Genomic DNA, 25,976 nt, shown 5'->3' on the forward strand with positions numbered 1-25,976 from the left:
GGCCACGCCAGGGGGGGGAGGAGGGGGAGGGGGGGGGGACGGAGGGGGTCCTTGTTGATCCAATGGCAGCACTCAGTCTTAACCCGTAACCAGGGTGACCTCCAGGGGGTTTAAGCCACAACCGGGGCTGCAGCCTATCAACACACACACTACAGAGAAGGGGAACCACAGATATAGAGAGAACGAGGGAGGGAGAGAGAATGAGATAGAGAGAGAGAGGGAGAGAAAGATAGAGAGGGAGAGAGAGAATGAGAGAGAGAGAGAGCGAGAGAATGTTATATAGGATAGGGAAGAAATAGGGAGAAAATCAGTACATTATAGAAGTTTCTGGATAAAACATCCACAGATTCTAAGACTCATATTTAGAATGTAGAGTATATAACAAGTCTACCCTCTTAAAGGCAGAAATACAAGGACAAATGTGAGAGTAGGCTAATTTTAATTAAATGTAATTATTTCACGGCAAACCAATACAATTGTCTCAAGGCGCTTTACAGAACCCAGGGCCTGAACCCCAGGTCTGCTGTTCTAGCAGACAGCAACATGTGTATCGTGTGTATTTAAGTATACTTTAATATTTTTGTGCCTCAATGTGGTTGTATTGTGTTGTAATGTGGTAACATAGATGTGTGTGTGTGTATGTGTGTGTGTGCCTGTGTGTGTTTGTGTGTGTGTGCGTCTGTGTGTGTGTGTGTGTGTGTGTGTGTGTGTGCGTCTGTGTGTGTGTGTGTGTGTGTGTGTGTGTGTGTGTGTGTGTTTGTGTATCTGTGTGTGTGTGTGTGTGTGTGTGTGTGTGTGTGTGTGTGTGTGTGTGTGTGTGTATGTGTGTGTTTGCTGGAGTGCCAGGTTGTACTGGATGAACGCATCATGACTTGACACTGTGGACTTGAAGTCCAGTGAAGCCTATGAGGACAGGCCAGCAAGTCCACTATTGTGTGTGTGTGTGTGTGTGTGTGTGTGTGTGTGTGTGTGTGTGTGTGTGTGTGCATATGAGGACAGGCCAGAAAGTCCACTATTGTGGTCCCTTGTCCCAGAGTGCCCTAGTTACTTTCATTCATCAACATACCCTTTAACTCAGTGGAACAGCTACACTCACACACTGGCCTTTAACTCACAGCTACACTCTCACACTGGCCTTTAACTCACAGCTACACTCTCACACTGGCCTTTAACTCACAGCTACACTCTCACACTGGCCTTTAACTCACAGCTACACTCTCACACTGGCCTTTAACTCACAGCTACACTCTCACACTGGCCTTTAACTAACAGCTACACTCACACACTGGCCTTTAACTCACAGCTACACTCTCATACTGGCCTTTAACTAACAGCTACACTCACACACTGGCCTTTAACTAACAGCTACACTCACACACTGGCCTTTAACTAACAGCTACACTCACACACTGGCCTTTAACTCACAGCTACACTCTCACACTGGCCTTTAACTCACAGCTACACTCTCACACTGGCCTTTAACTCACAGCTACACTCTCACACTGGCCTTTAACTCACAGCTACACTCTCACACTGGCCTTTAACTAACAGCGACACTCACACACTGGCCTTTAACTAACAGCTACACTCACACACTGGCCTTTAACTCAGTGGAACAGCTACACTCTCACACACCCTTTAACTCAGTGGAACACTTACACTCACACACTGGCCTTTAACTCACAGCTACACTCACACACTGGCCTTTAACTCAGTGGAACAGCTACACTCTCACACACCCTTTAACTCAGTGGAACACTCACACTCACACTCACACACTGGCCTTTAACTCACAGCTACACTCACACACTGGCTTTTAACTCAGTGGAACAGCTACAAACACACACTGGCCTTTAACTCACAGCTACACTCTCACACTGGCCTTTAACTCAGTGGAACAGCTACAAACACACACTGGCCTTTAACTAACAGCTACACTCTCACACTGGCCTTTAACTCACAGCTACACTCACACACTGGCCTTTAACTCACAGCTACACTCACACACTGGCCTTTAACTCACAGCTACACTCACACACTGGCCTTTAACTCACAGCTACACTCTCACACTGGGCTTTAACTCACAGCTACACTCTCACACTGGCCTTTAACTCACAGCTACACTCTCACACTGGCCTTTAACTCACAGCTACACTCTCACACTGGCCTTTAACTCAGTGGAACAGCTACACTCTCACACTGGCCTTTAACTCACAGCTACACTCTCACACTGGCCTTTAACTCACAGCTACACTCTCACACTGGCCTTTAACTCACAGCTACACTCACACACTGGCCTTTAACTCACAGCTTCACTCTCACACTGGCCTTTAACTCAGTGGAACAGCTACACTCACACACTGGCCTTTAGTGTTTGTGTGTGTGTGTACACTGGCCTTTAACTTAGTGGAACAGATACACTCTCACACTGGCCTTTAACTCAGTGGAACAGCTACACTCTCACACTGGCCTTTAACTCACAGCTACACTCTCACACTGGCCTTTAACTCACAGCTACACTCTCACACTGGCCTTTAACTCACAGCTACACACTCACACTGGCCTTTAACTCACAGCTACACTTTCACACTGGCCTTTAACTCACAGCTACACTCTCACACTGGCCTTTAACTCAGTGGAACAGCTACACTCTCACACTGGCCTTTAACTCACAGCTACACTCTCACACTGGCCTTTAACTCCTTGGACCAGCTACACTCACACACTGGCCTTTAACTCACAGCTACACTCACACACTGGCCTTTAACTCACAGCTACACTCACACACTGGCCTTTAACTCACAGCTACACTCTCACACTGGCCTTTAACTCACAGCTACACTCTCACACTGGCCTTTAACTCACAGCTACACTGTCACACTGGCCTTTAACTCACAGCTACACTCTCACACTGGCCTTTAACTCACAGCTACACTCACACTGGCTTTTAACTCACAGCTACACTCTCACACTGGCCTTTAACTCACAGCTACACTCACACTGGCTTTTAACTCACAGCTACACTCTCACACTGGCCTTTAACTCAGTGGAACAGCTACACTCACACACTGGCCTTTAACTCACAGCTACACTCTCACACTGGCCTTTAACTCAGTGGAACAGATACACACTCACACTGGCCTTTAACTCACAGATACACACTCACACTGGCCTTTAACTCACAGCTACACTCTCACACTGGCCTTTAACTCACAGCTACACACTCACACTAGCCTTTAACTCAGTGGAACAGCTAGACTCATACACTGGCCTTTAACTCACAGCTACACACTCACACTAGCCTTTAACTCAGTGGAACAGCTACACTCTCACACTAGCCTTTAACTCAGTGGAACAGCTAGACTCACACACTGGCTTTTAACTCACAGCTACACTCACACACTGGCCTTTAACTCACAGCTACACTCACACACTGGCCTTTAACTCACAGCTACACTCTCACACTGGCCTTTAACTCAGTGGAACAGATACACACTCACACTGGCCTTTATCTCACAGCTACACTCTCACACTGGCCTTTAACTCAGTGGAACAGCTACACTCTCACACTGGCCTTTAACTCACAGCTACACTCTCACACTGGCCTTTAACTGCAGCTACACTCACACACTGGCCTTTAACTCACAGCTACACTCTCACACTGGCCTTTAACTCACAGCTACACTCACACACTGGCCTTTATCTCACAGCTACACTCTCACACTGGCCTTTAACTCAGTGGAACAGCTACACTCTCACACTGGCCTTTAACTCACAGCTACACTCTCACACTGGCCTTTAACTCAGCTACACTCTCACACTGGCCTTTAACTCACAGCTACACTCACACACTGGCCTTTATCTCACAGCTACACTCTCACACTGGCCTTTAACTCAGTGGAACAGCTACACTCTCACACTGGCCTTTAACTCACAGCTACACTCTCACACTGGCCTTTAACTCAGCTACACTCTCACACTGGCCTTTAACTCACAGCTACACTCTCACACTGGCCTTTAACTCACAGCTACACTCACACACTGGCCTTTAACTCAGTGGAACAGCTACACTCTCACACTGGCCTTTAACTCACAGCTACACTCACACACTGGCCTTTAACTCAGTGGAACAGCTACACTCACACTCCCAACCATTTAAAACCCAGGGAGAGCTAGCCTCTGAGCTCTGGGCCTAACAGACCACCTCAGACATAAAGCTGCCCTTCAGCTTCTCTGCTTCATCTTGTTGAATCATCTTAAACTTGTTCCACTTTGCTGTGCTCTGAATTCCCAAAACCATTTCTGGCTGACTTAAAAATCTGAACACAAACCGTCGAATGAACGCAAACTCGTAATAACAGGAACACGATACACATTATGAAACCATTACAACCAAGTAGTAACAACCACCTTGAATCTCCCTCTCTCTCATACACGCAGACGGGCGCACGCACCCGCGCGCACACATCCAGATGATGGCAGTTCTATATTAGCATGAGAGACCAATGGTAACAATGACTACACGAGTCTGTGTGTCTGGTCTAATATGAAATGCAGAGATGTGTTCGTTTTCCTCATCTCGTTGGCATTACATAACACGCCAGGGGATACACTACCGCTTCGCCGTGTTACGTGCCTCCATCCGAGAGAGAGAACGGCTCGAGACATCCTTTACAACCGCCAACCGCCAGCTCCCCAGAGCTGTCTCTATCGCTTCCACATAGCCTTACTTCCAGTCGGCTGATTAACAGTAACGGAGCGTCTCCTTCCCCTCCTCCTCGCGTCTCTCTGCCTTTCTTCAGACCACGACACCGCTGACAGACACAGACACAGCCTCCACTCCACTCGCGATTCATTGTCTTCGTGCCGTTGTGGATGGAAGCGGTTTTTTTTTTTTTTACTAACAACGCAAACACTACGACGACGTAACGAGAGGTGTGTTGAAACGATTGAGGAGAATCTAGAACGAGTAACGTTAGGCTGCAGCGGCTATCTATGTACAAGCTAGTGCCATTCTCCTTCACCATTAATTTGCCACATATAACGGTAGATACTTACTGTTCCCCACCGCACAAAGACCACTTTCGATGCGCAAATTCGTCCTTGTTTCATTGACACGTTATCCTTCCTGTCTGTTGCACACGGTGGTCCAGTGTGTTCGCTGGGGTTGTAGTGGGGATGCGCTCTACGGGCTATTCGCACCTTCGAGGCGGCAGTGGGATGATGGCAGCAGCATCAGCGGATGCGTGTATCAGCTGGTCCACACACACCCACCTCCGCCACGCCTCTCTGCCACACGCCAGACACGCCCCCCAGATATCCCACGGGGCATGCGCCACAGGGCTGCGACCACAGTTTAGTCTGACGTTAAATGTTAGTCGTTCACCAGGACAGTGATGCTGACAGGAGAGAAGAATGTGGGTTTTTTTTTCTTCTCAAATCCACCATTAGTCAGGTGTCATAATGGAGGTGTCACCTGTGATAGGCCTCCAATGTTGCCTACAAATGTTTACCAGATTCATAATGATCACCCCACATGGATATGACCTTTAGCAGTTTTGTAGAAACTAAATTCTGACAGACAACCTCAGTTGGATAGGGGGGGGGGGGGGCAGTCTAAATGTGCCCCTCCTCCGCCTGTCATACAACTGTCATGATAAAAATGTTCCAATAACTTTGAAAATGACATCATGCACGCTGTGACAGTGAGGAGCTGTACCGTGGACAGGGTCCTGCAGTCACAGCAGTAGCAGGATCAGCACTGTGACACTTTATATCTTTATAGACACTTTTAAGTTCAACAGTTTAAAATGAACTCAATACAATCAGCTCCATAATGTGTCCAGTGTTATCAAGTGGTCTGTTAAATGTGGGGGCCTGACGTGTTTGCAATGTGGTGTGGGTGTAGAGAAGTCGTTTAGTAATCAGAAGGTTAGTTTGATTCCCTGTCGAAGCGTCCTTGAGCAAGACACTGAATCCCTAATTGCTCCTGAGGTGCAGTGTGCCATCAGTGTAAAAATGTAAAATGTGTATACATCCTTGTAAGTTACTTTGTATAAAAGCGTCTGCTTAATGGCGAAATGTGGTGCTGGATCGATTGTAATATAATCCTCCAATAATAATGTGATCTCTGTATAAAAGGTCTACATTAGTGTTACGCCCCTCTACACCCCTACTGGCTTTGCAGTGGCTGTGCAATAGATTTTCAGGTGGTGAATGGGTATAATTAGCCTGATTGTCCACACCTGGGGAGGTGTGGATATAAGACCTGCAGTTTGCCCACAGAAGGAGGGCTTGCATTCACACCATGTTTCGGAGGCTGGTTATCACCATGTGTTTGGTGCTGGTGCTTGGCACTCAATAACTCTGTGTTTTGTGTTAGATAATAAATAGTATTTTTTTGTACAACTCTGTGGTCTGTCTCCAATTTATGTTGCGGCTCACGAGCCGGGTCGTAACATTAGCCTTTATTAATTTTGCACCTTATGATAAACCACAATCATTTATATATAATTTACAACATTCAAAAAAATCCAGCAAAAAGAATCCTAATTTACTCTAGATTTGTCCTCTGTGAAGAATGATTTGTTTGACATTGAAAAGAAAAAAAGACAGTGCCCAGTATCCCGAACTCTGCAGTCCTGACTTGCATCCATTCACAAATTTACTGGTGACAGCAACATGGTGGAGTTGCCATGGAAACAGCCCTCCATCAAACTGTGTCATGTGACTGTAGAGGTCATGTGACCGTATTCCTGTTGCACAGCTGTATAAAACTCTGTGTTTATCTCCGGGTGTACCTGTAACCCTGTGTCCATGTGTGTGTGTGTGTGTGTGTGTGTGTGTGTGTGTGCGTGCATGCGTGTGCATACTGTATGTGTTTGTCTGCTAGGTGCCTCAGAAACAGGGAGAAAGAGAAGTGAGGAGGAGGATGTTCATGGCCAGCGAGAGATGAAGAGATAGACAGAGAGAGAAGGATAGATACACAGATAGAAGGATGGGACAGAGGGAAGGAGAGATAGACAGCAAGAAGGAGAGATAGACAGCGAGAGAAGGATAGATACACAGATAGAAGGCTGGGACAGAGGGAAGGAGAGATAGACAGCGAGAAGGAGAGATAGACAGCGAGAGAAGGATAGATACACAGATAGAAGGCTGGGACAGAGGGAAGGAGAGATAGACAGCGAGAGAAGGAGAGATAAAGAGAGATAGACAGAGAGAAGGAGAGATAGACAGAGAGAAGGAGAGGTAGACAGAGAGAAGGATAGATAGACAGAGAGAAGGAAATATATAGAGAGATAGACAGAGAGAAGGAGAGATAGACAGAGAGAAAGAGATAGACAGAGAGAAGGAGATATATAGAGAGATAGACAGTGAGAAGGAGAGATAGACAGATAAAAGGAGAGGTAGACAGAGAGAAGGATAGATAGACAGAGAGAAGGAGAGATGGACAGTGAGAGAAGGAGAGATAGACAGAGAGAAGGAGATAGACAGAGAGAAGGAGAGATATAGAGCGATAGACAGCGAGAGAAGGAGTGATGGACAGATAGAAGGAGAGGTATAGAGAGATAGACAGTGAGAAGGAGAGATAGACAGATAAAAGGAGAGGTAGACAGAGAGAAGGATAGATAGACAGAGAGAAGGAGAGATGGACAGTGAGAGAAGGAGAGATAGACAGAGAGAAGGAAAGATATAGAGAGATAGACAGCGAGAGAAGGAGAGATAGACAGAGAGAAGGAAAGATATAGAGCGATAGACAGCGAGAGAAGGAGTGATGGACAGATAGAAGGAGAGGTATAGAGAGATAGACAGAGAGAAAGGTGTGTTACATCACAAAGAATAGCCCTGCTGTGTGTGTGGCGTACTGCCGTGCCTCCTAACTCCAGACGTAGGGGAAGGCAATGTTTTGCATAACATAAGCCTCCATAAAGAGACAGTCCACTCTGATGTTGGCTGAGATATCAGATAGCTTTTCTATCCAGGCTGGGTGCACCCCCTCTGCAGAAATCTTGATGAAAATGATATTTGACACACGTCTTAACACTGTGAAAAATACAGTGCAATAGATTCTACAATTTACCAGGCTGCTATGAAAGAGACAGGGAAAAATACATGTGATTAAAGGTATTTAATTGTGTTTTAAGGTACAAAATAAACAGAGGACATATAATGTTTAAACCCATGTACAGATGGTGGTGCCTGCCAGAACATTTAACAACTGATAAAATGCTTCAGTGAATATTTCACTCTCTTGGAAGATTTAAATGTGAATAATTAGCTCATCTTTATTCACCCAGTCCTCCCTAAAATGCTGCAAACGACTGAATCTGATACCAGGTGAGCCTGAACCGGTCTAACCCAAATATGACACATCCACAGTCTCTGCTGTGCAGGGATCGTCTTATAAGCCTGACTCCTCTTAGCTTCAACTGACACGCCGTCCCTCTGGTGGTGGATCTGTGTTACTTCACTTGAAAATAATCTCTGCAGGATGGCATCTGTATAATAACCCAATACAAGGTAACCCACTGTTTATCTATTATGATCCATTTATAAGCCATTACTGTGATAAACGTCACTGTTCAAAGAGACCACATGTGATTGCAAGATAATATATACAACGTAATCAAACTCGCTCTCCAGAACTCCAGAAATACTGTCCCAATATTTGTAGAATAGATCCGGAAGATCTGGACATAGCTAATTGAAAGCAGCTCTCACAGCTGGTAGTAAATCCACCTGGGCCCTGGAGGCTCTCACAGCTTGTAGTAGTCCACTTGTGTGTGTGTGTGTGTGTGTGTGTGTGTGTGTGTGTGTGTGTGTATGTGTGTGTGTGTGTGTGTGTGTGTGTGTGTGTGTGTGTGTGTGTGTGTGTGTGTGTGTGTGTGTGGACACAGGTATTAATCCACCTGGGCCCTGGAGGCTCTCACAGCTTGTAGTAGTCCACTTGTGTGTGTGTGTCTGTGTGTGTGTGTGTGTGTGTGTGTGTGTGTGTGTGTGTGTGTGTGTGTGTGTGTGTGTGTCTGTGTGTGTGTGTGTGTGTGTGTGTGTGTGTGTGTGTGTGTGGACACAGGTATTAATCCACCTGGGCCCTGGAGGCTCTCACAGCTTGTAGTAGTCCACTTGTGTGTGTGTGTCTGTGTGTGTGTGTGTGTGTGTGTGTGTGTGTGTGTGTGTGTGTGTGTGTGTGTGTGTGTGTGTGTGTGTGTGGACACAGGTATTAATCCACCTGGCCCCTGGAGGCTCATACAGCTCGTAGTAGTCCACTTGTGTGTGTGTGTGTGTGTGTTTGTGTGTGTGTGTGTGTGTGTGTGTGTGTGTGTGTGTGTGTGGACACAGGAATTAATCCACCTGAGGCTCTCACAGCTCGTAGTAGTCCACCTGGGCTCCGGAGGGATAGTCGTCCTCCAGGAGGAGCCTCATGAGTTTGGCGCTGGAGTCCCTGCAGCTCACCAGCTGGCCCTGCAGGAACAGGGAGTAGAGGGAGTCACGCAGCTCCAGATCCCCCGAGGAGCAGCGGGCCTGAGTCTGCATGTCTGTGTCCATGGGACCTGCGTGGACGAGAAAGGAGGACCGGCACTGAGATGGGTGGCTGTGGTTTGGGAAGAGTTTAGTTTAGGTGTGAAGTGTTTTTGCTAATGATGAAAGTTTTAAGTTTCAGAGCAAAATTGCATGGACGAGAAAGGAGGACCGGCACTGAGATGGGTGGCTGTGGTTGGGACGAGTTTAGTTTAGGTGTGAAGTGTTTTTGCTAATGATGCAAGCAAAATTCCTGGTTTTATTTTGAGGATGCATTAAATGGGGAATAGACTGCATTAATGGTACAGGAGGTAGAGAGGTCGTTTAGTAATCAGAAGGTTGTTAGTTTCGATTCCCTGTCGAAGCGTCCTTGAGCAAGACACTGAACCCCTAAATGCTCCTGATGTGCAGTGTGCCATCAGTGTAAATGTATGAAATGTGTATACATCTTTGTAAGTTGTTTTCGGATAAAAGCGTCTACTAAATGCAAATGTAGAGCTTTTCTACTCATGGAGCACTCAAAGCACACCAACAGATGAATGCCTCGGACATCTACCCGTTCACACACTGATGGCGGATGCCAACCTGCACACAGTGGCGCCTTAATGCACGGGCTAACCTCGGCTTAAGCCCGGGGGCCTCGGCCAATCAGGGGCCTCTTAATAATATTACAAAATATTATTGTAAGTGTATATATATTTATATAAGTGTGTATATACTGTATATATATATATATGTAATATTAATAATATTACAAAATAATAATGATGATAAACGTCCGTATTCGCTGTGTCATTACTCTGCTCTACAGTGGCATTTTGGTGGTGGAGGACGCGGGAGCCCCCCCCCCCCCCCCCCCCCAGGCTGCACATCAGGACTCAGGAGTGGTAGGGGGTTCAGTGCCACTTGGTGAGGAGGAGTCAGGATCGAAGTAGCAACCCTCTTATTGCTGGATGACTCCTCTACCCCCTGATCTACTATTACCCCCAAATCGGAGTTCCTAATGCAGGTTTGGGGTAAGTTCAAGAGCAGCTGGGGGGCACTGTGGCGCAAACAGTAGCCCCGACCACATTCGGGCTTGACGCCCATGGAGGACACAGGTTCAAATTTGGCCTGATGTCATTTCTCCTGTCCACTCCCCACCTCTTCTCCCTCTCATTTCGTGTCTCACTCTTAACTGCACTATCGATTAAAGGCAAAATAAAGCCCAAAAATAAATATTTACAAACTAAAAAAAAGTTTGAGAGCAGCGTCACGGTTCCTCACCGGGGAGTAGTTGAGCACCTTCACATGACTCCTCTACCCCCTGATCCACTATCACCCCCGAATCAGAGTTCCTAATCCAAGTTTGGGGTAAGTTTGAGAGCAGCGTCACGGTTCCTCACCGGGGGAGTAGTTGAGCACCTTCACGTTAGTTAGTTCCTTACCGGGGGAGTAGTTGAGCACCTTCACGTTAGTTAGTTCCTTACCGGGGGAGTAGTTGAGCACCTTCACGTCCGGCTCCTCTTCAGCCAGCACACGGAACATCATGTTGCGGGCCGCCTTGCCCGTGCAGTAGAGGACCCAGGAGGGGAACGCCTGCTGTGCACAGAGGGAGCTGAGGTTCACCACGGTCCGCCGCAGGCCCTGTCGCCGTGGAAACGCCTGCAGCACGCTAGCGGTCAGGCTGAGGGCGGAGCTGACGTTGAGTGACAGGTAGTCGTCCACCTCAGAGAGGTCTGTGAAGTTCTGGGTGAAGCGAGAGACATCCCCCAAGGAACCTGAGATAGAGAGAATAAGAGAGAATGAGAGGGAGAATGGGGGGATAGAGAGAATGACAGAGAGAGAAAGATAGAGAATGAGAGTGAAAAAGAGAGAGAGAATAAAAGAGAGAAAGAGAGAGAATGAGAGAGAGAAAGAGGAGAATGAGAGAAAGAGGGGATAGAAAGAATGAGAGAGAGAATGAGAGAGAGAATGAGGGGAAGAAAAGAGAGAGGACAGTGTAGGACAGGACAGACAGAGGAAAAGACGATTAGAACATAACATTCATTCTGTTGTTTATGAGTAGAACATAACATTCATTCTGTTGTTTATGAGTAGAACATAATATTCATTCTGTTGTTTATGAGTAGAACAAAACATTAATTCTGTTGTTAATGAGTAGAACATAACATTCATTCTGTTGTTTATGAGTAGAACATATCATTCATTCTGTTGTTTATGAGTAGAACATATCATTCATTCTGTTGTTTATGAGTAGAACATATCATTCATTCTGTTGTTTATGAGTAGAACATATCATTCATTCTGTTGTTTATGAGTAGAACATATCATTCATTCTGTTGTTTATGAGTAGAACATAACATTCATTCTGTTGTTTATGAGTAGAACATATCATTCATTCTGTTGTTTATGAGTAGAACACACAACAATGATTCTTTTGTTTATGAGTAGAACATAACATTCATTCTGTTGTTATACATCTGTTCGCCGTCTAGACAGGCTCCATTTATTTGGCAGTAGGCGCTCACATTCTGAGCGTTGTAATTGATTGGTTTGAATTGCACCGCCTCTTATCTGCCAGTGACATTAGTGTGATGAAGTCATTGAAATACAAATATTTCTTATTACACTTTAAACAACGAAACTTGTAATCTGTAACCCGTTACATTTCAAAAGATTCCTTCCCAACCCTGAAGTGTGTGGTAGCACGTTACTGTAAAAAAAAGAGGTTTTCCTCACAAAACGATCTCAATCCCCTGGCAACGTGTGCCCCATTTACTCACCAGCATTGTTGATCAGCAGCAAGTGATCAACGTCCGGGCGTCCCGCTTCCTTTGCCATCCTCACTGTGTGGTCCACCCCCTCCTGCTTTATAATAATAATAATAATATTAATAATAATTTATTTAATTTTTAAAGCACTTCTCATTCAAAAAAATCTCAGAGTGCCTACATATTAGAAACTAACTATAATAATACAATAATATAAAAAATTAGTTGACAATAAATAATAATAATAATAATATAATAATAATTTATTTTATTTTTAACGCACTTTTCATTCAAAATAATCTCAGAGTGCCTACATATTAGAAACTAACTATTATAATACAATAATATAAAAAATTAGTTGATATAAGCTTAATAAATAAATAAAAAATAAACTTACTTTACTCAAGTCCGCCCTCACGCAGCACACTACCACCCCCGCCACCCCCACGCCCGAGTCCTGGATCTCCGTCCGCAGCTCCCTGAGACGCTCCTCAGAGCGTGCCACCAGAAGCAGCGTGGAGCCGGGCTGGACCAGGGTGGAGACCTGGAGGGCCAGCGTGCGTCCGTAGCCCCGCGAGGCTCCGGTGATGATGCACAGGACCTGGCCGAGGTCCCTGCTCGCTCCGTTGACCAGTCGGGATATTGTGCGGCTGCCGGACTCCATCGTTGGTAGGGAAACATGAGTGTGAGAAATGAACACGACTGTGCAGAGGCCTCCAGCCCTTTTATGAAGAGCACAAACCCCCCCTTTGAGAGCAGAAGCGGAACGGACCAGCTGATCTGCCGTGACACTGCCTTAGCGTGGCGCAAAGACAGCGGTGCAGATTGGAGTTTTAAACTGGGGGGGGGGGGGGGGGGGGCACTTACATCGCCTAATCAGCTGTGCAGAGTTATTAACTGATAATTGTCGCCTTACGTAGGGAGAGTGGGGGGGACGGATCGGGGTCACTATGAATCTTGGGGGGACATGTCCCTTCAGTCCCCAGTGATATCTGCGCCCAGGCGGGGCTCAAAGAGAAGATCAGGAAGTGACTGCAGATATCTGGAGTCTGAGGGGGTTATAGACACAGCAACAAAGCCTTTGCATTGCAAACATGTAAGTTGAGAGACCATGGATAGAGATAAGGTACTAATATAGGTACTGGGTCTTAACACGGCTCTGAGTTTCCTAGGTCCGGTCAGGATATTCTGGTGACAACTCGGGTCAGAACCTCTTGGTGGACCTCTTAGCTGTTCCTTGAAGATAGCTCAGTTTAAATTTATATTCTCCTTAAAATGTACTGATTGGAGGTGTCATATAAAGCACCTTTGAACTGCAACTCTTGTATGAAATGTGCTATAGAAATAAAGTCTTACTTACTTACTTACTTACTTATATAGAGTAAGTTAGATATACAAACACACCTATAGCAAATGTACTGATTCCACCATTTTGAAGCCTTCCGTATACAGTACCGGTCGAAAGTTTGGACACACCTTCTCATTTTTTGAGACGTTTTTTTCTTTACCTTTATCATTTTCTACATGGTAGATAACACTTTTTTTGTTTTGTACATCATTCCATATGTGTTCTTTCGTAGTTCAAATGTCCTCAGTATTAATCTACCATGTAGAAAATAATAAAAGTAAACAAACGTTTGACTGGTACTATAGGTCATGGGTGCCAAAGGGATGGCTAGAGGAGAGAGAGGGGGGGGGGGGGGGGGTGGCTAGAGGGAAGGGGGGGGATGGCTAGAGGAGGTTATCAGGTTGAAGGGCATGAAGATCTTGAGTGAGATGGTCATGCTGAGAGGGGGGGAGTGGAGAGGAAGAGTGGAGAGGGGGAGTGGAGAGGGGGAGTGGAGAGAGAGGGGGAGTGGAGAGGGAAGAGTGGAGAGAGAGGGGGAGTGGAGAGGAAGAGTGGAGAGGGGGAGTGGAGAGAGAGGGGGAGTGGAGAGAGAGGGGGAGTGGAGAGGGAAGAGTGGAGAGGGGGAGCGGAGATGGGAGTGGAGAGAGAGGGGAGCGGAGAGAGGGGAGACTCTGAAAGTCTAAATGTCTAAATGTTCTTCTTGTATTGAACATTTACAGGTCACAGGACATTCATGGCAAGCAGAAGTTATTTTTACCTTTGGTTCATTTCAGTTTACATTAGCTTCATTTGGCTTTACATCAGGTTCCCGCTTTCCACTTTCAACACACTCACAGCAGATTGATTGATTTCAGTACGTTGCCCATCAGTAGATCAGTAGACATGGGTAACAGAGCTCTCCATAGGTAACAGGGCTCTCCATGCCTAATGTGATCACCAGACTCTCCACCAATCTTCATATGATCATCACAAGGGCTGGGATAGTCCCCTCATCAAACCCTCTGACCCGGCCCGTTCAACAGATGTCTCCACTGTGTCTCGTGATGACTCCACCGTGTCTCAGGTCTTTTAGGCCAATGTCATCCATCCTGCACATTAGTGTCTAGGCTTGGCATATTCCCGCACTTATTTTACCTTAAGCTACTGATCTCTGTATGTCCCCAACCGATTCTGAAGTCTATGCCTTCAAAGAGACAACAGGTTTTTGTTATTTGGAATGATAATTATTCATTTATAGTATTGTTGAGGGCACAAATAACATCTTTAATCAAGGTAACTAATTCGTACCATATAGCCGTCAGACACAGCTTCATGGTGGAGTAGGTTGCGGAAACTGGGAACTGTTTCTGTCTCTTTGAGGGGGTTTCAAAGAGGTGTTGGAAGGGCATATTTTCCAATCTTGTTCCAGATTGCATGTATGCCATATAAAGAAATATGTTGATTGTATTTTCAGTATATTTAATACTGTTACTGTACAATATTGGTATGTTGCAGTATAGTGTATGTCAGTAAAGCTTTAGTTTAACTCACAGCATAGGCGGGGGACATTACACAAACAGGTGTGTTACTGCAATCAGATGTTTAATGAAACATTTTCTGTCCGTTTAGGACAAAGTCTTTGGCCACTGAGTCAGTCGCATTGTTCTTCAAACTGTAGTGTAATCTGACTCCTTGGAGAGAGGGGGCGCTGATGAGAAAATTAATTAATTAATGTATTAATTAATGAATTATTTAATTCTACCTAAAGTCAGTTTTGAGCAGCTTAAGGATGTTCCAACTAAATGGCAGTTTCCATTTTCTACTTACTTCAAGGTGATTGTAGAGGATTTAGTGACAAATAACCCAAGAAAAGTTTAAAGTCAAACTGATTTCTTCAGAGGGCTGAATCATATAAGATGATAAAACCATCCAGACAAAATCGAACAGCAACAACAACAACTCCCTGTCAGAGTAAAGAAAGGCCTAGAAAGAGAGAAGGAGGTGGAAAGAGAGAGCTAGAAGGAGAGAGAGAGAGAGAGAGACAGAGGAGGTCAGGGGGAGATAAAGAGAAGCAGGTGAAGAGCAAGAGCGAGAAGGAGAGAGAGAGAGAGAGAGAGAGAGAGAGAGAGAGAGAGAGAGAGAAAGAGAGGGTCAGGGGAGATCAAGAGAAGGTGCCAGAAGACGCGAGAGAGTTCCGTCCCACCGAGCTGCCAGGTGGCCACAGCTGTCACATGCCCCGCCCCTCACATTTGACTGGCAGGTCCAGCTGATAGACAGAAATAACCCAAGGGGCTCCAAAGTGGCTCGTTCCAATTTTTTAAAGAAAAAATGTCCCTGCTTTGGCAAAATAATGTCACTTAAGAGTCGGAAGGCTAAGACATTTTTTGTGATTGTTTAGCACCGTGCCCGGTAGCTATTTTAAGTAGTTATCTCAGTAGTTATCTTAGAAGTTATCTCAGTTAGGTTCCCTGTTATTCCAGCTCACCCCAAAGCCCCCCCCCCCCCCCCCCCCCCCCCCCCCCACCCTGTGAGTGCCTGCAGTGGTACAGCTGAAGAGAGAGGGCTATTTTAGAGTGTGGTAGTGGCAACGGAATGCACAGTTGCTCTTTTATCAGGGGCTTAAACGCAGGCACAGGATTGGCTAGTGGAGACACACGAAGAGGCTCGTTCAGTCACTCTCTCATTCATTCACTTTGTCAGGGTTTTCCGTCCACATCTGAGATCGGACCGCTGGAGAGATCATGGACATCGTGGAGGTGTTTGAGTCCGAGGGGAAGGGCCGTGGCCTCCGAGCGACCAGGGAGTTATGGGCCGGAGACGTGCTCTTCGTAGAGGCCAGCTATGCCGCCGTTGTGTTTGACAGGTATGACAGAGACCAGGGTCCCTGGAGACCCATAGCACTTTGGCATGATATCAAATGGACCACAGAACAGGATAGAACTCTCATATGATGTCATAATGTGGAGCTCAGGATAGAACTTTCAAAGCTCAGAACCATAGAACAGGATAGAACTCTCATATCATGTCTGAATGTGGAGCACAGAACAGGATAGAACTCTCATATCAAGTCTGAATGTGGAGCACAGAACAGGATAGAACTCTCATATCATGTCTGAATGTGGAGCTCAGAACAGGATAGAACTCTCATATCAAGTCTTAATGTGGGGCACAGAACAGGATAGAACTCTCATATCAAGGCTTAATGTGGAGAACAAAACCATAGAACCGAATAGAACTCTCATATCAAGGCTTAATGTGGAGAACAGAACCATAGAACCGAATAGAACTCTCATATGATGTCTTAATGTGGAGCTCATAACCATAGAACAGGATAGAACTCTCATATGATGTCTTAATGTGGAGCTCATAACCATAGAACAGGATAGAACTCTCATATCAAGTCTTTAAGTGGAGCACAGAACAGGATAGAACAGGATAGAACTCTCATATCAAGTTTTAAAGTGGAGCACAGAACAGCACAGAACAGGATAGAACTCTCATATCAAGTCTTTTTTTTAATTGTTTTTCATTTATCCAGAAGTATTAGAACAAATACCATTTCCATTCAGTTATCTTTCTCAAGGAATAAGACTTCTCATGTGAAAATGAGGTACTTGTTGTTTAGCAATGTCAGGGTTCATGTCAAGTGTCTAGCTCAATGTCTTTGGGTTTGGGACTGATGTAGCCAGTGGTGTAGTGGTCCCTGGAGAAGTGGGTATACTCTTATTTTTTTTAAGCAGCCCATACAGCACAGGATAATCACCCTGTTTTGAGAAGTGTCTAGCTCAGTGTATACCTGTATACCTATATATTTACAGTAAATGTCTAGCAGTGTATGCCTGCATATCTAATATATTTAAGTGTCTAGCTCAGTGTATACCTGTATACCTATATATTTACAGTAAATGTCTAGCAGTGTATGCCTGCATATCTAATATATTTAAGTGTCTAGCTCAATGTCAGTGGTGTAGTGGTCCCTGGAGAAGTGGGTATACTCTTGTTTTTTTTAAGCAGCCCATATAGCACAGGATAATCACCCTGTTTTGAGAAGTGGGTATACCCAATGCTGACTGAAAAATAAGTGGGTATACTCCGTATACCTGCGTATACCCTGGACTACACCACTGGATGTAGCTCCTGCTGTGTCTGGAGATACTGGCCTTTCTTCCTGGCCTTTCAACCAGAGTAATCCCTGTCTAATAGTGAGAGATAGCTGATCTGCTGAAATGCGGGGGGGACATGGTGATAATGCTTCCCTGTGCCACTTCAGATCAGTTTAGAACCACAGAACTGGATAGAACTCTCATATCAAGTCTTAATGTGGAGCTCAGAACCAAAGAACAGGATAGAACTCTCATATCAAGTCTTAATGTGGAGCTCAGAACCATAGAACAGGATAGAACTCTCATATCAAGTCTGAATGTGGCGCTCAGAACCATAGAACTGGATAGAACTCTCATATCAAGTCTGAATGTGGAGCTCAGAACCATAGAACAGGATAGAACTCTCATATCAAGTCTGAATGTGGAGCACAGAACTGGATAGAACTCTCATATCAAGTCTGAATGTGGAGCACAGAACTGGATAGAACCATAGATATCTATAATAAAGGCTAGATATCCTGCCTGCGTTTCTGGCCGACGGAGTCGAATGTCCGCACATTTCGGCCATTTTGAGGACAGTATAGCTCACTCCCCTTGGTAGTGGTACTTTTTAAATAACCAGAACTTGCTCAATTTTCAACCGATTTTCAAACGGGTTGGTTTGTTATAAACGTAAGATATTTCTTATGTCACTACATACTTATGAAGAATTATAAACATGGGTTTTCATATGAAAATAACATTGACAGGTCTCTGACAGGTCTCGTTTCAAGGGAGTGTTCAATAGAGCAGGTTGCACAAAATTCTGGCATCTTCATTGGCAATAAAGTCAGCAATTTCCTGTCGAAATCATAATGTAAGATGTTTAACAAACCAACCCGATTGGAAATCATGTGCAACTTCAGTTTTATTATGTGCAACTTAAGTTATATTGAAAAGAAAGAACAATTATGCCTCGCCAATTGATGTAAAATGACTGATACACAATAGCCGTGATACACAATTAAGCTGCACATTTCAACATGTTCAAGCATCCAGAATTATTACCAAGGTAATGACGATTGTAAATCAAGTCATTTGTAAATCCGTCAAAAATGTCCGCGAGATAAGAGTGTAAACGATTGTGGAGATCACTGACGTTACCTAACGTACCACTGATCCCTACCGGAAGTATACTGTCCTCAAAATGGCCTCCTAAGCGGACGTTCAAGAGACTGCCGTTGCACCCCCTTGGATAGAACTCTCATATCAAGTCTGAATGTGGAGCACAGAACTGGATATAACTCTCATATCAAGTCTGAATGTGGAGCTCAGAACCATAGAACTGGATATAACTCTCATATCAAGTCTGAATGTGGAGCACAGAACTGGATAGAACTCTCATATCAAGTTTGAATGTGGAGCTCAGAACCATAGAACAGGATAGAACTCTCATATCAAGTCTGAATGTGGAGCACAGAACTGGATAGAACTCTCATATCAAGTCTGAATGTGGAGCACAGAACTGGATAGAACTCTCATATCAAGTCTGAATGTGGAGCTCAGAACCATAGAACTGGATATAACTCTCATATCAAGTCTGAATGTGGAGCACAGAACTGGATAGAACTCTCATATCAAGTTTGAATGTGGAGCTCAGAACCATAGAACAGAATAGAACTCTCATATGATGTCATAATGTGGAGCACAGAACAGGATAGAACTCTCATATCACGGCATAATGTAGAGCACAGAACAGGATAGAACTCTCATATCATGTCTAATAGTGAGAGATAGCTGATCTGCTGAAATGCGGGGGGGACATGGTGATAATGCTTCCCTGTGCCACTTCAGATCAGTTTAGGCTTATGCGTGACCTAGATGACCGCAGGAAGGGCGCTGGGTCCACTGTTTAACCACGGTTACGCTAGTTCCACTGTTTTACCACGGCATACGCAAGTTCCACTGTTTAACTACGGTTACGCTAGTTCCACTGTGTAACCACGGTAACGCATGTTCCACTGTTTTACCACGGTAACGCTAGCTCCACTGTGTTTGGAACCATTGTAGTAGACATGGAGTCCATATGGCCATATCAAAAGTTTTCCAACGTATGTTTTCGACAACTCTGTTAGGAATTCTTACAAAAATACAGATTCCCGTATTTAAAAACAGTCATGTCACTGAATACAGTAAACAATTGGTTAACTCTTTCCACCACACTGTTCATTTCCTAGCTATGTTTTTCTAATGTTGGTCTGTCAGCTCATTTGGCCTGTCGTCACCAGACCAGTCTTTCATTGCCTCTTAACAATGGCATGAATGTAGGCAAATCCAAATGACACACAGCACCATCACCTAGCCTGCCTTGTAGGCGTGTACGTGATGACTGCCCTGCCATAAATACATCATGACATTAAACACGTTATGTAATAGCGTATAATACATACCTGACTTTGAAAGTAATGGAAGGATAAAATCAAACAGACCTAGAGGACATACCGGAGAGGTTGGGTCAGATTTAGAGTCAGTGTCAGAGTCAGAGTGTCTTAAACAGTCTTGAGAACACATTATAGTTTAATAAAAATAATATAAGGCTTAGACAAATGCAACAAACACATACTTAGTTCTACATCTATTTAAATGTATTTTATCGGTTATATATATTTGAGCACAGATATTGATCTAGGTGATGTGACAGGATATGTGCAGTTACAGAACACACTTCCTAACTGAAGGTGCACGTCAGTGTTCTTTATTTCTGTGTGGTCTGAAATACATTGAAATAGATTTTTTATTTGTGCACAAACGACACTTAAATTTGCTGCAGTGAATACCTGTTTATCTAATATATTTAAGTGCCTAGCAGTGTATACCAGAATATTTAACATATTTAAGTGTCTAGCTCAGTGTATATCTAATATATTTAAGTGTCTAGCTCAGTGTATACCTGTATACCTATATATTTACAGTAAATGTCTAGCAGTGTATGCCTGCATATCTAATATATTTAAGTGTCTAGCTCAGTGTATACCTGTATACCTATATATTTACAGTAAATGTCTAGCAGTGTATGCCTGCATATCTAATGTATTTAAGTGTCTAGCTCAATGTCTTTGTCTTCATCATTTTTGCCACTATGCTGCCCGTGGCATCTAACTGTGTTTTGTTCTCCGTTGTTGTCGCAGTATGGCAGCAAATGTGTGTCACAGCTGTTTCCGTCGGCAACAGAAGCTGCAGCGCTGCGGCTCCTGCAAGTTTGCTCAGTACTGCGACCGCACCTGCCAGAGAGCAGGCTGGGAGGAGCACAAGATCGAGTGTCCCGCAATCAAGGCCTACGCCAAGGTGCCCAATGAGAACGTAAGGTAAGGGACCGGCCAATGAGAACGTACGGTAAGGGACCGGTCCTAGTTGTAGCTGAAAATGTACTGGTCGCTTCACACCATTTAGCAGCAAAAGAAAACACTTGAATGACTGACCAGTATGTCGTGCCTTCGGTCAGTATATCCAGACACTTGAATGACTCTGTGCATATTACGCACTTTCGTCTGTTAATGCTGTTTACTGCTGCTAGGGAAACGTTCTTTCGATTACTTTGTATGTCTTGACATTTGTAGTAATTGACAATAAAGCTACTTTGACTTGACTTGTCCTGACTGACGACTAAAAGACAAGATACCAGTTGGTTTGGGGTCAGTCTTTATAAATTGAAATGCTGAAAATGACAACATGATAGTTATGTATTGTTGACATATAAACCTCTCACTGAATTATTGGCATAATTGTTTTACGAACGGTGTAATGTGCTGTAAGACACCAACATTTTTTTTTCTTCAACATTTCATCTTCAGTCATGCTGGGATTAGTAATGAGGATCAGTTTTAGTGAGCACAACGTTTACATTATTCTGCATTAATGTGTAAATATCTCTGATTAATATGCAATCTGATACATGCCTCATATGCGCTGTCAATCACACACAGAGTAAGAGTCATATTCACTGTCAATCACACACACAGAGTAAGGGTCATATTCACTATCAACACACACACACACAGAGTAAGGGTCATATTCACTGTCAATCACACACAGGGTAAGAGTCATATTCACTGTCATGTAAACACAGATATTGGCTGTCAAGCAAACACAGATTAAGGGTCAAGGGTCATATTCTGTGTGTTTGTGCGTCAGGCTCGCTGCACGCATCTTCTGGCGCCAGGATAAGGAAGGGGGCATCGTGTCTGACCACCAGCTGACCTCACTGGACGACCTGGAGAACCACATCTCCGAGATGCCTGAAGATGACCTCCAGCAGCTCAAGATCGATATTCACAACTTCCTGGACTACTGGCCACGCAACAGCAAGCCACACAACGTGGACAGCATCTCCCACGTCATTGGAGTGGTAAGATTTTAAATCTTCTCTCTGTCTGCTCCTTTCTCTTTTTCCCCACGTCATAAAGGAAACACAAACTATAAATGAATAACACGTATCTGGTGAAACACAAACGTACATGTACGGGGAAAAAAACAAAGAGAGAGAAACCATCCGCAGAGTTGGCAACTGAGAAATAATGAGAAAATCTGTGTCAAGCATCAGCACTGATTCCTGTCCTCCTACCTCATATGCTGGACAGCACCTCCCACGTTATTGGAGTGGTAAGACTTTAATCACAGGAACCTGTCTGCTCCTGTCTCTCTAGCCCACATTATAAAGGGAATACAAACTGTAAATGAATAACGCATACGTACATGTACGAAAAAAAACACAAAGAATCATGGTTGGCAACTGAGAAATTCTGTGGAAATCTGTGTCAAGCATCGCACTGATTCCTTTCCTCGTCCCTCATGTGCTTCCAGATAAACTGCAATGGCTTCACGGTCAGTGACCAGCGGGGACTGACGGCTGTAGGGGTGGGCCTCTTCCCCAACCTCTGCCTGGTCAACCACGACTGCTGGCCCAACTGCACCGTCGTCCTCAACCACGGCAAGTGAGTACCACGCTACACCCCACCCAGGGCTGGCACTGCCACGCTACCCCCAGGCCTTGCAGTGCCACGCTACACCCCACCCAGGGCTGGCACTGCCACGCTACCCCCAGGCCTGGCCCTCAAAGCTCCCGCACTCCACCCCACCCAGGCCTGGCCCTCAAAGCTGCACCCAGGACTGGCCCTCAAAGCTCCCGCGCTACACCCAGGCCTGGCACTGCCACGCTGCACCCAGGCCTGGCCCTCAAAGCTCCCATGCTGACTGTGGGGAGGGTACCTATGAGGGTCTGGCTGGGGTTTTGATGATGACGGTTAGTGGAGACTGGCAGTGGTTCACCAGCTGGGGAAAGTCATTTGAGTCGAGCTAAAACAAATAGAAAATGAAAACATAATCTGATTGTCTGATCTGCTAAGTGACTAAATGTAACTGATTGTATGTTGTAATGGTCAATATAAGCGTAGACAAAATCAACAGACCACAGGCTGTGTTAGTTTGGCCGTACAAAGGCCCTATGCATACTACAATGACTGTTCTTATGTAACACAGGGGATTATATCTCCTCTGATGGGGCTTTGAGTTTTTAGTGCCACACTGTGGACGTTTTTGAGGATTGATGACGTAATCTCTGCTTTACAGCTGCACTGCAAAAAATGCTTTTCTAACCTAGTGTTATTACTCTTATATTGAGATGAAAAATCTAGTTGGTCTTGTTTATAGCTAAATTGTACTTACGTAGTGCTTTCTTGGTAAGGTTATTTTTACCTATTTCAAGCAAATATTACTTATTTTAAGAAATCTTAACAAGCCAAATTTGCTTAACGCACTGGCAGCCAAATTTGCTTGTTTTAAGCAAAATCCTGCTTAAATATGTCATTATTTGTCTTAAATCTAGGGGGGCATTTTTTGCAGTGTGACCAGATGAAAAAAGATCTGTTTCACTCATTTCCATCATCACTGATTAGTTCAGCTGTTGGTCTGAAAGCAGGATTATCATGTCATTTAAAAAAATTACAATTTTGTCCTTTTTAAGTGATGAAAATTAGACGTTGCTGTGCTCCTGCGAACATGATTATAAAAACAACCAATGCTAAATGCTCAGTTTTGAGCTTGTATTCTAGCATCCTGCGCAGTAAATTTAGATAGATAGATTCTCACAGCAGATAATTTAAGATCAATCAAGAAAAAAAATCATCACGACCTGTAAGAACAAGGTCTAGTATGACCAAGGAATAGTGTCTTTCTTCACTGTTTCAGAGCATGAAAACATGTTGCGTATCCTGTCTGAGTGTGGACTCATACAGCATGATTAGTGTCTCTTAGTCAGGGCTGTTGGTGTGGGGTTAAGGTGAAGAAGGGGAGTGTTGGGTGGAGTTGAGTGTTGGGTGGAGTTGAGTGTTGGGTGGAGTTGAGTGTTGGGTGGAGTTGAGTGTTGGGTGGAGTTGAGGGAGTGTTGGATGGAGTTGAGGGAGTGTTGGGTGAAGTAGAGTGGAGGGGAGGGAAGTGAAGGGGAGGGGAGTGGATTGGAGTGGAGTGGGGTGGAGGGAGTGTTTGGTGGGGTTGAGGTGGAGTGTTTGGTGAGTTGAGTGGAGGGGAGTGTTGGGTGCAGGGGAGTGTTGGGTGGGGTGGAGGGGAGTGGAGTGGAGTGGAGTGGAGTGGAGTGGAGTGGAGTAGAGGGGAGTGTTGGGTGGGGTTGAGTGTTGGGTTGAGATGGAGTGGAGAGGAGTGGAGTGAGTGGAGAGAGTGTTGGGAAAGAAGTAGTTGAGGAAGACTAACTGGTGTGTTGATGTTTATGAGAAGAAAAAAAAACAACTGTTGTTTTGTTTTTCAGTCAGTCGGCCGTGAACAAAATGTATCACTCTTACAAGAGGTGGGTCAGTCCAGTCCAGTCTAGCACAAACTGTCCTTTCCTTCACATGGATCATCCCCTCTGAACTCCATCCATCTTTTCCTGTCTCCATCACTTGTCTTCCTACCATCCCTGTCTCACAATCAACTACCCAAGCACTATTAACCCACTTCTAGCTCAGAAGGAGGACCATTTCACCACAGATCCATTCATGATTCATTTCAGATCCATTCATGATTAATTTCAGATCCATTTATGATCCATTTCAGATCCATTTATGATTCAATTCAGATCCATTCCTGATTCATTTCAGATCCATTCCTGATTCATTTATGATTCATCTCAGATCCATTCATGATTCATTTCAGATTCATTCATGATTCATCTCAGATCCATTCATGATTCATCTCAGATCCATTCATGATTCATCTCAGATCCATTCATGATTCATCTCAGATCCATTCCTGATTCATCTCAGATCCATTCATGATTCATCTCAGATCCATTCCTGATTCATCTCAGATCCATTCATGATTAATTTATGATTCATTTATGATTCATCTCAGATCCATTCATGATTCATTTCAGATCCATTCATGATTCATTTTAGATCAATTCCTGATTCATTTCAGATCCATTCCTGATTCATTTCAGATTCATTCATGATTCATTTCAGATTCATTCATGATTCATCTCAGATCAATTCCTGATTCATTTCAGATACATTCCTGATTCATTTCAGATTCATTCATGATTCATTTCAGATTCATTCATGATTCATCTCAGATCCATTCATGATTCATTTCAGATTCATTCATGATTCATCTCAGATCCATTCATGATTCATCTCAGATTAATTCATGATTCATCTCAGATCCATTCACGATTCATCTCAGATCCATTCATGATTCATCTCAGATCTATTCCTGATCCATTCCTGATTCATTCCATCCCACTGGTATTTCCCAAGTGACTCCATTGGACACTCCTGATTCAACCAATCACAAATGTCATGACCCTATTGGTTGGTAAACCAGGATGTACTAAGTAATATAACGTCCAAATTGAGTACTGTATAGTGATGGAAGAGTCTGGATCTCACTTGGTTAATGCCTCTGGGTGGTTGGTGAGTTGACTGTCACTCACGGTGATGAATACCTCTGATTGGTTGGTGAGTTGACACGGTCACACACTAATGCCTCTGATTGGTTGTTGGGTTGACACTGTCACTCACGCTGATGAATGCTTCTGATTGGTTGGTTGGTTGACACTGTCACACACTAATGTCTCTGATTGGTTGGTGGGTTGACACTGTCACACACTAATGTCTCTGATTGGTTGGTGGGTTGACAGTGTCACACACTAATGTCTCTGATTGGTTGGTTGGTTGACACTGTCACACACTAATGTCTCTGATTGGTTGGTGGGTTGACACTGTCACACACTAATGCCTCTGATTG

General features: G+C 44.5%; 2 protein-coding genes across 2 annotated transcripts in view; one reads left to right on the plus strand and one right to left on the minus strand.

Annotated features, from left to right (window-relative positions):
* Nucleotides 1-9,360: 9,360 nt before the first annotated feature.
* sprb (sepiapterin reductase b) lies at nt 9,361-12,936 on the minus strand (the record flags this gene model as incomplete). Its single annotated transcript, XM_080851915.1, has 4 exons — nt 9,361-9,551; nt 10,989-11,279; nt 12,285-12,366; nt 12,670-12,936. The coding sequence occupies 4 exons, from the start codon at nt 12,934-12,936 to the stop codon at nt 9,361-9,363; spliced, it is 831 nt and encodes a 276-aa protein (XP_080708041.1).
* Nucleotides 12,937-16,188: 3,252 nt separating this feature from the next.
* Nucleotides 16,189-25,976, plus strand: part of smyd1b (SET and MYND domain containing 1b) — an 18,061-nt gene continuing 8,273 nt past the window's right edge. Inside the window, exons 1-4 of the mRNA XM_080853104.1 lie at nt 16,189-16,462; nt 20,870-21,046; nt 21,873-22,086; nt 22,542-22,672. Of these exons, the coding sequence (XP_080709230.1) occupies nt 16,341-16,462; nt 20,870-21,046; nt 21,873-22,086; nt 22,542-22,672 (644 nt within the window). The 5' untranslated portion in view covers nt 16,189-16,340. The remainder of the gene's footprint in view (nt 16,463-20,869; nt 21,047-21,872; nt 22,087-22,541; nt 22,673-25,976) is intronic.

Source organism: Sprattus sprattus (genome assembly GCF_963457725.1).
Source record: "Sprattus sprattus genome assembly, chromosome: 15".
Taxonomy (NCBI): Eukaryota; Metazoa; Chordata; class Actinopteri; order Clupeiformes; family Clupeidae; genus Sprattus; species Sprattus sprattus.